Source organism: Odocoileus virginianus, chromosome 5, assembly GCF_023699985.2.
Source record: "Odocoileus virginianus isolate 20LAN1187 ecotype Illinois chromosome 5, Ovbor_1.2, whole genome shotgun sequence".
Lineage (NCBI taxonomy): Eukaryota > Metazoa > Chordata > Mammalia > Artiodactyla > Cervidae > Odocoileus > Odocoileus virginianus.
Window position 1 is genome coordinate 13,370,902 of NC_069678.1, and position 14,097 is coordinate 13,384,998.

Sequence of the window (14,097 nt, forward strand, 5' to 3'; positions counted from 1 at the left end):
TAAATGTTCCCCCAAAGGCTGAGTGGCTGAGTGAGTTAAAGGTACCAATGGTAAATACTGGCAAATGCTAAGATAGATGGGCAAATTGCTGCTCTGAGAGCTACAAGCCTGGGCAGGTCGAAGCCTTTCCCAAAGGGTAGAATCTCTACAGGGGAACAGCACAAAGGCTCAAAGGTGGGAAGGTCTGGGAGTGGGGGAGGGGGAGGGGGATGGAATGGAGTGGGCAGGAGAGCAGAGGGGACAGGGAGAGGGTATACTCAGCCGGGGGCCCAGCAGGGTCTAGGCTACCTGAGGACTTTGAATCCAACTTTCTAGGAAGCGTGACCCGCCTCTTTAACTCAGTCGATCAACTAAGTCCCCAGACCTCCAGGAAGCTATAAATATATGGGGTCGAGATTACAAATCAAGAGCCACGCCAACTCGCCAATTCTGCGGGTCTCTCTGGGACTCTTCCACCAGGGGCCCTCTCCTTAGAGGAGAGGAGGGCGGACCCCGGAGACGATCTGTCCCTGCCCGGACTCTTTCCTAGGTTCCTCCGACAGCCATGATCCCTGATACACTGAGCTGACGCCCGGCTTCCCCGAGCTCACTTTCGCAGATGGCTTTGGATGGTTTCCAGCCCGCCTCCCCAGCCCCACCTCTCCGCCCCGATCTCACCCTAGCCCCGCCCCCTCCTTTGGTCCGGCCGGGTCCCGTGCGGGATCCACTCGTCTCCTTCCTCCACGGCCCCGCCCAGGTTCTTCTCCTTTCTTACTGGGTCCTCGGGGTCCGGCCCTGCCGGGCTGCTCTGCTCCTGTGACCCCCTGCCGCCCAGTCGGGCCCACTCTGCCCTGACTCCACCCTTGCAGGGCGTCCTCCTCCGTGGCTCCGCCCTCCGGGCCCCGCCTCCTGCTAGTGACTCTGTGGTGCCCCCTGGCGGCCTCGCGTGCGCTCCGCGGTTGCCCTTTGCCCGCGGGCCGGCCCACCTCGCGCGGTTGTCGTGGAGAGGGACGCGGAGGCGACGCCACCGCAGGCGGGTCCGGCTGGTGCCGGCGGAAGTAGAGACCCTTGATTCAGCCACCTCCAGGGCAAGCCCCACAGAGTCTGGTCCTGCCTCCTCGTCCCCGTGAGGGTCCTCAGAGTCGCTGCGGACGGCAGAGGCATGTCGGGCGAGGCAAGCGCACCACCCGCGACCTCACCCAGGGCCCCGCGTCCTGGGATCCAGAAATCATCGGGTGCAGTGACCAGGAAGGGGGATCGCGGGGCTAAGGAGAAGCCGGCGACCGTCCTGCCGCCGGTGGGAGAGGAGGAGCCCAAAAACCCTGGTAGGTTGGTGACAGGGTTGGGGGGTTAGGCCTCTAGGTTTCGGCCCCACGCACTCCCACCAGCCACTCGTCCCTCGGATCAGCCAGATTGGATGGGGCGTCGTCGTTGGGTCGGGCACTAGCGGGCGAGGTAGTAATAATATACTAGCAAATACTAGCAAATATATATTAGCAAATAATAATAGAATTTCTAGTGCTAAAGAGTGCTGTGTGGAAACGGATTCCACCGGCGGAAGTTCGGTATGTGAATGTAAATAGCTCCTGGCACGTGGTAAGAGTGTTGTAAGTGGTCATATTATTGGGTGTTCACGTGTTAATAGGCTTGTCTCTTCTCTGTACTATGGAGTCCTGCCCTGCCTATTGTGAGGAGGCACAATGGAGTTGATGGTGAGAAAGTAAGTATTTTTATAAACTGCAAATTCACTTGTTTACTCAACAAACATACATTGCACACCCATTCCAAGTGCCCTCCTCCATCCTGGGATATGAATCACAGTTTCAGTCCCAGAACAGTTCCTACAACTCAGCTTGTCAGATGTTTGTATTGAACTTGATCTTAAAGAACCCACACTGGTTTGGGATGCTGACAAATAGAATAAGATGTGCTAATTTGTATGACAGAAGAGGGTCCAGGGAGTGATGGGAAGATGCAGGGGCACTGCCAAGAGTGACTTTGAGTTTTATAGATATTCACTTATTCCAACAATTACTTTTTTGATGTCTGCTCTGTAGCCAGGTCCGATAGAGACAGAATGAGATGGACACAGTCCAGCTGGAATGGAAATTACATTCTCTAGGAAACGAACATCATTGGAAAAGTATGCATATGAGTGTGGCTTTTTATGTTGCAAGTGACAGAACCCCAACCCAAACTATCCACAAAGGGGAATTGATTGGAAGCCTTCTTGATTCAAACCACCAGCTTTGCATTGAAGACAGACAGGAGCTTGTGATCTCTGGTCTCACAGAAAAACAACTTGGAGAAAACGCTCTGATATCAGACCTTGGTCAGGTGCCATCTCCTTGTCAGTGCCAGTGGCTGTGGGAGCGGAGCTATAGGAGCTAGAGAAAGAGCATTTTCTCGAAGGAAAAACAAGACAGTTTAGAATCTCCTATAGATATGAACCCAGCTACATCTCACACACACACACACACACACACACACACACACACACACACACCCCACTCTGGCTGCTGTGTGGGAAATGGAGTAGCAGAGAGAGAGGATGGGGGCAGGGAGATGAGTTATGAGGCATTTTAATAGCCCAGGTGAGGGACAGTTGTAGCTGGAGGAAGGTAATGAGGGAGCTGGGTTAGGCTTCTTGGAAAAATACTTCCATGGTAGAAAAAGTTGGTGAAGTAGTGGATGGTGGGGGGAGGGGAAGTGAGGGAGGTAGCAAGAATGATTCCCTGTTTCTGTATTGGACGTGGGATGGGTTAAAGGGCCATCCATGGAGACAGGCATGAATGAAGGAAGAGCATGTGAGAGATTTCCAAGGGCTGATGTTGGCTGAGCAGCTGGATGGAAGGGTCTGGAGCAGTGAGATGATGTCAGGTCGGGAGATGTGAATTGGGAGCCGCTGATGTTTGGGTGCATTTAAACCCTGGGGATAAAAGAGATTCCCCTGGGGAGGGAGGGAGTGGAGCTCAGAACCCAGCCTCAGGGATCTCAGAGGAGGAGGAGCTGACAGAGGAGCCAGAGAGATCAGAAAGAGAGTGATAACGGGACAAGGCCACATGGTCACAGAAGCTTCAGCAGGTGCCCTGTGGCAGGGTTCAAATAGGGTGATGAGTGAAGGCCGATGTAGAAAGGTTTACCGATTTAGAGAAAATCCCATCTGGTGGCTTCAAGAAGCTATGAGATAAGGTCATAGTGAGTGTGAGGAGGGAGTGTGAGAGGGGAGGAAAGTAGGAGCAAGGCCCTTTCAGGGCTGTGCTGCCCACTGAGTGGCTGCTAGCTAAAGCCCAGATGTAGAATATTTCCATCATTGGGGGCATGCTGTTCTAGAACGGGGTTCTCAGGTGCCCTCCTTGGCCCATCTTTGGCATCATCTGTGAACTTGTTAGGACTTCCTGGGTGGCTCAGTGGGTAAAATATCCACCTGCCAATGCAGGAGACATAGAAGATGTGGGTTCAATCCCTGGGTCAGGAAGATCCCCTGAAGGAGGGTATGACAACCCACTCCAGTACCTTTGCCTGGAGAATCCCCATGGACAGAGGAGCCTAGCGAGCTACAGTCCACAGGGTCACAAAGAGTTGGACACACACAGTGAGCTTGTTGGAAATGCAAATTCATGGACTCTGCTTAGACTATGGGATCAGAATTCAGGAGGGATGGGGCTCAGGAAATTCTTAACAGGCTTTCCTGATGATTCTTACAGACAAGATGTTAAAGTTTGAGAGTCTCTGTTTAGAGAAGATGGTGTGAGTGAAGCGAGGAAGGATGGAGGGGTTCTCCCAGCAGAGAGAAGAGCCTGGGAAAGCAGGCCCCATGCAGGAGTCAGCTGCACAAGGGGCTGAGCACACAATCTCCCAGTGGCCCACACCCTGTGGGCAGCATCCCCTCTGTCAGCTGCAGGAATTCTCTTCTCTGGGCACGGCCCCTGCAGTCTGTGGCCTGGGTGCTGTTCCTGCGGGGTCTCCAGGCTTCCCCGCAGGCCAGCATCAAGGCTACCCTCTGCCTCCAGAGTCTCCCCTTTTCTGGGACACCCCTTCCCATCTCAAGGAACCACTTCTTGCTGGGAGGCCCATGTAGGAGCAGGGAAGAGCAGGCATCTTTGGGTACTCAGACACTTCAGGCCTGCAGACCCCTCAGGATGGGAAGTGCTGGGCATCTGCCTGAATTACTGCAACTCCTGAATGAGTTAAGATTTCCAAAGCACTTAGAACAGTGTGGGTCAGGAGTAGGGGCTCTATCCATGTTTCTTAAATAAATAAAGCCTACCGCCCTGCTTGGCCTCAGTCTACGCGTCAGGTCGGGGGAGTAGGGCTGGGGGAGTGGGGTGGGGAGATGGAGGGATCCTTGTGGGTTCCTTCCTTTTCTCACATCAGGCCTGGGCCTTCTTTCCTCGTGTGACCCTGGGCAGTCCCCGCAAGGAAGGAACAGGGGAGGTGGCCGGGCTCAGGAGGCAGCGGTCCCCTCCCCCCAACCGCAGGGAGAGCTGGAGTGGAAGCGGCCTTGACCCACGGGGTGGGTGGAGGAGCCGGCACAGAAAACAGGCGCCCGCCTTGTCGACATTCCAAGCCGTGTAGGCCCTCTTCTTCCAGGCCTTGATTTCCCACTTTTCCCGTAAAGCGTTTTCAGTGTCGGTCTCTACAACGCATCTTACATGTTAAGAATGGCCGTAACGACGTCTGCCTCTATGGAGGGGCTCCTGGCCGCCCCGAAGCCAGAAGCCCCGCGCAGGCGAGCGTGGGAACGCGGCGCTGGGCGCGGATCCCAGGCAGCAGGGGACGCGGGGCCGGGTGAGGCGTCCTCTGGTCTCGGCTGCCCTCTGGTGGCGGCCTTGGGCTCCAGCCGGCGAGCTCCGCGCGGCTCGGCCCTCCCCGCCCACTCTCGTCCCCGCCCCTGCAGAGGAGTACCAGTGCACGGGCATCCTCGAGGTGGATTTCGCTGAGCTCTGCACGCGGTGTGGCTACACCGACTTCCCCAAAGTGGTCACCCGCCCCCGCCCGCAGACGGCCTTCGCCCCCTCGGCCTCTACGTCGGAAAAGCCCACAGTAGGTGAGTGACTGGAGCCGCCAGGGTGGTCTGCCAGGGCCGCCGCGTCCATCCCCAGCCTCCCATCGCACGGCGGGCGGAATGGCGGGGACGCAGGGCATTGTGCGTGTAACTGAGGGGGCTGAGTGGGGAGGCGCGTGTGGGGGATTGTTGCGGGGGCTCTCTTGTCTCTCCGTGGGGGCTGTCCCGCCCTCTCTGGCCTCCTTAGGTTGGCCGGATCGTGGGGCCCGGGGCTGTGCCTCTGTCCTCTCCCTCCTTCCCCGGCTCCTCGCACCCCTCCCTGCCTTCCAGATGATCAGCGGCTGTCGGGGTCCTGCAGCCTCAACAGCCTGGAGAGCAAATACGTGTACTTCCGGCCCACCATCCAGGTGGAGCTGGAGCCCGAGGACAAGTCGGTGAAGGAAATCTACATTCGCGGTGAGGCCTCCTCTGCGCACTGCCCCTCCCACCCGCCGTCCCCCACCCCACCTTTCCCCTCCGGCCCGAGGTGCCTTCCTTCTCTCCCTTCCGCAGGTTGGAAGGTTGAGGAGCGGATCCTGGGTATCTTCTCGAAGTGTCTGCCCTCCCTCAGCCAGCTGCAGGCCATCAAGTGAGGGGACATGGGGATAGGGGACCGGGGCTGGGGGAGGGTCAGGAGGCCAGTGAGGGCGGCAGGCTCCTAGAGGCCTGGAAGATAGAACGGAAGCGGCATGGAAGACCCTGGGGAGTTGGGGGAAGCCGGCAATGAGGAAGGGTGTGGCTGGGGTATCACGGGTGGCTGGGGAGGACAAATGGGAAGGAGGTGATGCTCCAGCTGCGATTCTGTGCTTCCCACCGTTTCCAGCTTGTGGAAGGTGGGGCTGACTGATAAGACCCTGACTACCTTCATCGCCCTCCTGCCTCTCTGCTCATCCACGCTCAGGTCAGCAGAGGGGAACAGGCAAGCGGGGAGGAGACCTGGGTAGACAGGCTGGCTGGATGGTTCGAAGGGAGCAGTTTGGGAACAAGGGGGACAAGTTCCAGCTCCTGTGGCCTGGGCTGGCATCCCTATGGAAAGCGGGTGCTGCTAGTGTCTGTGGGGGTTTTGAAGTTCCCATCTGACAAGCAGTGGGGTCCCCTTTTCTGTCTACACCAGCACCTAAAGAGCCTATCTTTGGGGCCTTATTTCATCTCCTGTCCATCAGTCCTGCCACCATCCACTCTCTCCCTGGTTCCTCACTGCCTGGGCTCTGACGCTGAACCAGGACTGGTTCTCCTACAGGAACTAGCAGTCCTGTGAGGGAGGGAAAAGGGCATAGCAAGGAATATTGCAGGGCAGTGTGGGGACTGTAGTGGTGGATGTTTTATGGGAGACATGGAAGGCTGCCTGGAGGAGGCGGTACTAAGCTGAGCCTTGAAGGAGGAGTAGGATGAGGCCAGGTGGGGAACCAGAAGGGGCATTCCTGAATAGGAGGGAGTCAGAGCAAAGTGTGAAGTAATGACTACAGGCGTGGTTGTTGTAGAAAGAACACAGCTGATTTGGCTGCTCTTTATTGAGGCTCCCCTAGCACCCTTGACTTCTGCTTTACAGACCCTCCCATCATCACTGGCTGGCCTCCCCACTTGTCTTCCATAGGTGGAAGGGATGCTTCTTGAGGGCAGGGCTTTTGTCTCCTTCAGCTGGAGCTCTTTGGTCATTCTATCAGGGTAATTAGAAACAATTTAGCCAGCAAGGGAAAAAAAAAAAAAAACAACTATTGAATTCATCTTAATATGTAAAAATAAGTCAGGTCAACATAATAAAATAATAAAAAATAAATGCAATTAGGTTCAGATGCTAGATGAGCCAGGCTGAAATGCTGGCAGATAGCATGAAAGAAATTTTTTTTTTTCCATGGGAGAAATTTTTTTAACAGAGAAGTTTATAGCCATTAGTTCCATGTTTGTTGTGACTTGGAAAAAGACCTCCAACCTGTCAATACTATTGGAGAAGCCACTGTCCTGTGGCGGGGTCATGTATTGGGTAACTTGCTGTGTAACAAGTTAGTGCAAATTCTAGTGGCTTAAAACAACAGACGCTTATTATCTCACAGTTTCTGTGAGTTAGATCCAGGTGTAGGTTAGCTGGCACCTTTGGCTCAGGGTCTCGGTGGGGTTGCAGTAAGGCTGTTGGCTGGGGTTGCCTCATTTTGGGGGGTGTGGGGTGGTGGTGGTGGAGCATCGGCAGCCAAGCTCACTTACATGGCAGCTGATTGGCTGCAGTGCCTCCACTTGTGAGCCTTTCCCTAGGTCATCTGGGTGCTCTCACCACCCAGCAGCTAGTACCAGAGAGCTCCCTAGTTGGAAACCACAGCCTTTCTGTAACCTAAACTTGAAAGTGACCTCTCATCACTTTGCCCTTTGCTTATTCATTAGAAGTGAGTCAGTAGGTCCAGCCACACTCAAGGGGAGAGGATTACACTGGGGCATGGATACCAAGAAGTGGGGACCACTGGGGTCATCTGAGAGGCTCCTGTACCATCTTAGAGGCTCCCGTCACTAACTCTGGAGAGTAACCCCTTCACATGGCACACTTCTGGATTTCTAGTCTGGAGAAGGGTCACAGATAATTTCCTGGGTCAGGAGTTGGGGGGTGGGGCATGTTCCCTAGCTGCTGGCCGGAGCCCCACCCTCCCTCTTTGTCCCCTCCCCTCACCTGGCCTCAGTGGTGCCTCTTGGGTCTCAGCTCTCCCCCACCCTCAGGAAGGTGTCTCTGGAGGGGAACCCGCTGCCGGAGCAGTCCTACCACAAGCTCATGGCAGCAGACAGCACGTGAGACTCCTTTCCCTCACGCCCTTTCTCTGGGTCGTCCCCCACTCCAAGTCATCCTTGGTTCCCACTCTGCCTTGTCCCTCTAGCACTTCCCCAAGGACCCTCAATTCCTCCACCCTCAGACCTGAACGGCCCTCCTCACGCCCGCAAGTTTTCCGAGGTTACCAGAACCGCTCAGGATCCCAGGTTTCCCGTGACCCGCCTTCTCCCTCCCGTTGCCCAGGATCGCGCACTTGTCTCTGCGGAACAACAACATCGACGACCACGGGGCACGGCTCCTGGGCCAGGCTCTGTCCACGCTGCACAGCTGCAACCGGACCCTGGTCTCGCTTAACCTGGGCTTCAACCACATCGGGGACGAGGGCGCGGGCTACATCGCGGATGTGCGTGCGCAGCGGGCAGGGTCCCGCGCGAGCTGCGGCGCCCGGGGCCAGCCGGCTGGCTCACTGTCCCTCCCCGCCCCCGCAGGGCCTCCGGCTCAATCGCTCCCTGCTCTGGCTGTCCCTGGCCCACAACCGCATCCAGGACAAGGGCGCCCTGAAGCTGGCTGAGGTGGGTGTGCGGGATGGGCGGCGCCGGGGAGAGACACCCGCTCCCAGTCCCTGCTCCCCGGACGGCTGATGGCGAGGTGCCACCTTGCCCCAGGTCCTGCGCCCCTTCGAGCTGACACATATCGAGGTGGTGGAGCGCCGGCGCCTCCTGCTGGAGAAAGGTTCGCAGGAGCGCTCGCGATCGGTGAGGAGCGCCCCGAGCCGGAGAGCTGAACCGCTTCCCAGGTCGGCGCTTTCAGACGCCTGGACGTGTCCTAATCCGTCTTCTCTCCCAGTGTTGTGACCGTTTTTCTCTCTGACCTCAGCACACATCTAACAAAAGTTTGATCTCCAACCGCAGAGTCACTCCGCTTACGGCAGTGTGTGTTGGTTAAGAGAAAGGATAGATTTATAGACCGCAGGGACTTGGAATCTGGCTCATCCACAAAACAGCTTGGGACCTTGGGCGTGTGACTGAACCTCTCAGGGCTCAGTTTCCTCATCTGTAAAATGGGGATAACTGTGTCTACCTCATAGGATTGTTGAGAGGATTAAATGAGTTGATTCAGCTAATGCACTTGGAAAAGTGCCAGGCACTTAGTTTAAAATGTTAGCTACAGTTTTCTCCCTCTATTAGTCGAAATGCCTTTCCTACCCCCCTCACCCTCCCACCCCCACGCTCATCCCTGGATCCCTCTGCTATTTCTTCCCAAAATGCCCCGTGAGAGTCCCAAACAAATGATGGTAGCATTTAGGCGGAGAGGTTGGGATGGGGGTGCTGCCAGCCTGACTGCCACCCAAGCACAGGGTTTCCCCTCACCCCTCACTAGGGAAGGGGCACTGGCTTCTTCCTCTTCCATCCCCTCCCATTTGTGAGCATAGCCTTCCACCTCTCGGCACGGTGACTCCAAAACAGAGCGTGACAAGAATCAGCTGATGGGGGTCAGCAGTTTTGCATTGGTGGAGAAGGACAAGATGCAGACAGTGAAGACACCCAAGGGTCTGGGCAAGAAAAAGGAGAAGTCGGGGGTAGGTGTGCTGGGGGCAGCAGAGTCTTGGGCGCTGGAGGAATAGGGGAGGAAGCTTCCTTGCTAAACAAGTGGGGTGGAGGCTGGAAGGCCTTTGAAGGTCCATCTCAGGCCCAGGGTCCTAGTGCTGCCTCTTCTCACATCTGCTTCCCATCCCCCAGGGAGGTAGGACTCTCATCTCTCTTCTTACATCCCCCATAGGAAGTGGTGAAGAAAGAGGAGAAGTCAGGGCCTGGGCAGTCACCTACACAAGGAACCCCTAAGAAAGAAGACTCCGCAAAGGCAGGCAAGGGGAGTAAGTGCTGGCACCCGCCTGCAGGTCGCTTGGCGTGGACTAAGGAGGAGCCCCGGGCAGGATGAGGAGCCTGCCCTGAGCTAGTCTTCTTGTGGATGCTGTTGGAAACCCCAGCCAGCCCCACTCACTGTGCTCCACACTGTTTCCCTGGGCCGGACCCCTGTGGCTCCGCTCTCAGAGGAGGAATCCCCCTCCAGCTCTATTTCTACTGCACCCAAACCCACAGTGTGAGGAGACCCCTTCCTTGCCCCGGCCTTTCTCTCTGGGGAAACTGGGTGGTGTCAGAGGTCTGCCCTGTGCATTCTGGCTCCTCTTCCCACTCCAGAGGTAACCATCCCTGAGCAGAAACTAAGCAAGGGAAAGGGGGCCAAGACTGGGAGCAAAGAGAAGCGCAGCATCCTCATGGAGTCTGAGGTAGGCTGGGAGAAGTGGGGTGGGGAGCACGTCCCTGGGGTCCAGGCGCCCAGCCCCCCGTGGGATGGAGTCTCCAGTCCTGTACTGTGGCAGCAGCCACTTCACCTGGCATTATGCCCTCCGTCCTGCCTGCTTCCTATCCCAGCCTGGGCTTGCAGGGGATCACAGAGCTCAGAGCCCCCTCCCCTTCTATTAGGAGCCCTGTTTTTTATCCTTGCCTCAACTCAATCTGCTTCCCAAAATGCCGTCTGTTCATCTCCACCACACCCACAGCTTGTACATTTGCAGAGGGAAGAGAGCACGTTCTTTGGCCCTGCCAGCAGCTCCCCGGGGAGGCAGGCTGTTCTCCTAGTCGGGGTATTGCCCTCACCCTGTGCGCAGCACCTTGAGACCCTCTCCCCTTTGCCCTTGCAGCCTCCCTTTTCTCTTTCAACGTGGACCAACTTGTCCCTTGCTTTGAAAACCTTCCTGGACTGCTGACTCTGTAGCGCCCGCCCCCCACAGTGAAGTCAGCTGCCCAAGGGCTGTGTGCACTTACACAGTCATACATCGGGGCATTGTGCTTTGCTTCACTGCGATTCAGATACTGCATTTTTTTTTTTTTTTTAAACAAATTGAAGGTTTGTGGCAACCCTGCATTAAGCAAGTCTTTTGGTGCTATTGTTTTTTTTTCCCCCAACAGTCCTTGCTCACTTTGTGTTTCTGGGCTACATTTTGATACTTCTCTCAGTATTTCAAGTTTTCTCATTATTATTAGTTGTTATGGTCATCAGTGATCTTTGATATTATTACCCTGATTCTCTAAAGGCTCAGATGATGGTTAGCCTTTTTTTTTTTTTTTAAGCAAGAGTATTTTAAAATTAAGGCATATACCTTGCTTTTTAAAGACATAATGCCATTGCACATTTAGACTGTAATATAAACATAACTTTTATATGCACTGGGAAGCCACTTTATTGGAACCGAACCCACATCTCCAAGGTATGCCTGTGTTCCAAGACCTCCCCACCCTAGGCAGGGACCGGCCCCTCCCCTGGGAGTCTTCTCTAGGACCCAAGATCATCTTACAAAAGGGGGAAGTCAGGTGGAGAAAGTGAGCAAGGCTTGCCTCTCAGTGCGTTTTTGGTCCCTGCCTCAGCCTTGACCCAGGCTGCTGTTTCTCCCCAGGATAATTGCATTTTCCTCTCATCCTGCCTTCAGCATCATCTCCCTGCAGTCCCTCGTCCTCATTGCTCTCCCTGTTAGGAAATACTGAATTTGAATGCCAACACTATTTCACACCTCTGCACCTGTTGGCACTTCCCCCATCTGATAAGGACCACACACTACCAAGATGCCAGCTCCCAGGCCATCTCCTCCAGGATAGACTGCTCCCAAGCCAGGCTAGCTGTCCCACCCCTGTGGCCCCCCCCCAGTTCTGCTTCCCTCTGTCATCTCCAACACCATACTGCATTAGTTTCAACTCTGGCTTCCCCACACAGAGCTGCTTCTTGAGGGTATGGGCTTAATTTATCTTTGTATCTCCAGCACTCGGGACAAAGCCTGGACTATAACCGGCCCTCAAAACATGTATGTTGAATGAATGAATGAATGGCCTGTTGACCAGCTCCCCTCTCCTCTGCTGCAATTAGTATTCTGCCTTAGCAGCTGGTTGGGGAAGCTACTGAGATGGTCAACCCTCTCCTGGAGCCTGTGGAGCACCGCGATGGCAAAGTTTTCATGCCTGGGAACAAGGTCCTCTTGCACCTCAATCTTCTCCGTACGTTTGCCAGTGCCCCCTGCTTCCCTCAGCAGGCTAGCTGGGTCCCAGGCGGCCACAGGGTCGCCTGCATGCCGCTCCATGGAGCAGAACCTGGTTCTCCAGTGGTTGGGCGGCATGTGAAGGCCCTCTTGCATGGGGCTTTGGGACGGGGGTGGGTTTGGGCTCTGGGTCAGGCAATTAGAGAGCAGAGAGGAGCAAGATGAAAGACTGAGGGAAGTGAGACAAAAAGGAGGGTTGGGGTGAAGGACCAGGTTGGGCGTTAGTCCGGGAGAGTGAGCTGGAGGAGCAAGGGGCTAGTGGGGTGTCGGCAAGGCGGTGGTTGGCGCTCAGAGGCCACCTCGTCGTCTACTTCCACCAGGAAACCGCATCACAGAGGTGGGGCTGGAGGCCTTCCTCACCGTGGTGCAGTACCAGGCGCAGTTCACCAAATCCAAGAGCGCATGCAAGGGCCCCGTGGGGCTGCTGTGGCTGTCCCTGGCGGTGAGTCCCCTTCAATCTCTCCTGCTCTCTCTCTCCATTTTCAAGGCAGGCCCTCTAGATTCCCTGTCCTTTCATCACAACACAGCCTTCATTCCTCTCGCTGTGAGATCGGCAGTCAGGCTCCTTTTTGCCTTTTTCCCCGTGCCCCCCCAGCCCCTAACCCACCTTGTCCTAGGAGATGATTTTTCCTCGGGTGATTCATCTTCATTGCTTTTGTTAGCTATCAGCGTGCCTTTTCTTCTTCCAGAAAAACTGCTTCTCCCCACAATGTCCTGCGTACACTATGATCCAGGAGCTGATGCTGCCAAGGGACCCCATCAATAAATCCAAGCACAAAGAGGAGGAGCCCGTGGCTTCTTGCACCTAGCCCCTGCCCCCTGCTTTTCCCAGAGACTCTGGGCCATGGAAGTACCTCCTTTCCACGTGTGGGCTGGACCTCCCTGGGGGAAGCTCAGATCATTAACAAAGCCTATTGCTGTACTTCTTTTCTCGAGTTTGTCTGAAAGCTTTGTCCCAGAACTATTCAGAATATTTGGACTTTATGCCTGTTTGAAAGTGTGTTAATATGGCCAGAAATGGCCAAATCGCTTTTTCTGCTGGGGGGTGATCTCAGCTCCTCTGGTTGTGGCCGGCCAGGGGCACTGTTCTCCCACCTCCTCAGGACCTAGTTCTCGCTTGCCCAGCCTACAGTCACCCCCTCCTCCCCCACCATAGGACACGCGATATGCCAGGGTTTGCAGTGTCTCTGGACTTAGAGGCAAAAAGAAAAGTCTTGGGAGAGTAGCCGACAGGCACAGCAGAGGGGAAGAGTGGGTGGGGCAGAAGCACGGCGTGCAGGCTCCACCATTCCACCTTCTCAGACCCCTTCCCACTCTGGACTGGTTTGGAGGAGAGGCAAGGGCTCAGCTTGTGAAAACATGCTGAGCTAGTACGCTGCTTTGTTTGGAGAGGGTGCCGAATCTCTCATGTTTGTAGCAAAGACAAAGCACTAAACGTGAACCTTGATGACACTGCCTACTGCCGTCAGCGACCTGAAACCAGAGCCACCCAGCTGGTGCTGGGGGCAGGAGAGGTGGGGGCCCTGACTTCACCCTGCAGTGCTGCCCCCCACTGAGATGGCCTGATCATGCCTCCAGAGCTCAGGGCTGGCTTCTGGGGAGCTGACATTCACTCTTCCGGAAGTGCCTGAGAAACGTCCCTTCTTCACCTCTGAGCACATCTAACCTGGTCACATCCTCTCAACCCCCACTCCCGTTTCCATTGCCTCAACAGAGATCTGCCCTCTGTGAGGCTCTGTGGCCCCCACAGTCCCCTCCCTGCCTCCATCTGCCAGGACTGCTGCTTGGCCTCTTGGCAGCTGGCCACTGAGCTACTGCATGGAGCAGGGTGCAGGAGCAGCTCTCTGAATCCGTCCCGTCACCCCAGCCTCTCCTGTTCCCCCTGCCGGAGGCCTTCTAAAGCTTCAGTGGAGCCTTATAGCCCATGTACTCATCCCTACACTTTATCAAGAATGGCTCATGTATTCATTCTGATGCCCAACCAGACTGTAAGCTCCCGAGGTCAGCACTCAGCATTACGCTGGGTTTAGGAGGTAAAACAGAGAGGAAAGAGAATCGGTCCCTTAGTCCAACAGTGACAGCCAAGAGAGGAGGTCTGAATGGTTACAGTCCTGCGGACATGGCCGTGTCTGACGAGCTGCTTCTGGAGGGTGTCAGAGCTTGCTCGAGGACTCCGAAGGCATCTGGCCAGGCCTCAGAGATGACCCTCCCCTGTGTGTTGCCCTTAAAGTCCTA

General features: G+C 55.7%; 1 protein-coding gene across 7 annotated transcripts; it reads left to right on the top strand.

Annotated features, from left to right (window-relative positions):
• Positions 1–963: 963 nt before the first annotated feature.
• LRRC71 (leucine rich repeat containing 71) lies at positions 964–12,846 on the top strand. 7 transcript variants are annotated; one of them, XM_070467532.1, is made up of 16 exons: positions 964–1,304; positions 4,880–5,029; positions 5,318–5,443; positions 5,540–5,615; positions 5,850–5,927; positions 7,727–7,795; positions 8,019–8,178; positions 8,264–8,347; positions 8,441–8,530; positions 9,208–9,354; positions 9,555–9,648; positions 9,974–10,062; positions 11,590–11,631; positions 11,707–11,821; positions 12,183–12,304; positions 12,552–12,846. In XM_070467532.1, exons 1-16 carry the CDS (start codon positions 1,142–1,144, stop codon positions 12,669–12,671), a joined length of 1,725 nt encoding a protein of 574 aa, XP_070323633.1. In that variant the 5' UTR covers positions 964–1,141; the 3' UTR covers positions 12,672–12,846. The 7 variants fall into 7 exon arrangements, with proteins under 7 accessions (XP_070323633.1, XP_070323637.1, XP_070323638.1 ...); XM_070467533.1 differs by having other exon boundaries at positions 965–1,304; positions 11,710–11,821; XM_070467536.1 differs by lacking the exon at positions 7,727–7,795.
• Positions 12,847–14,097: the final 1,251 nt, after the last annotated feature.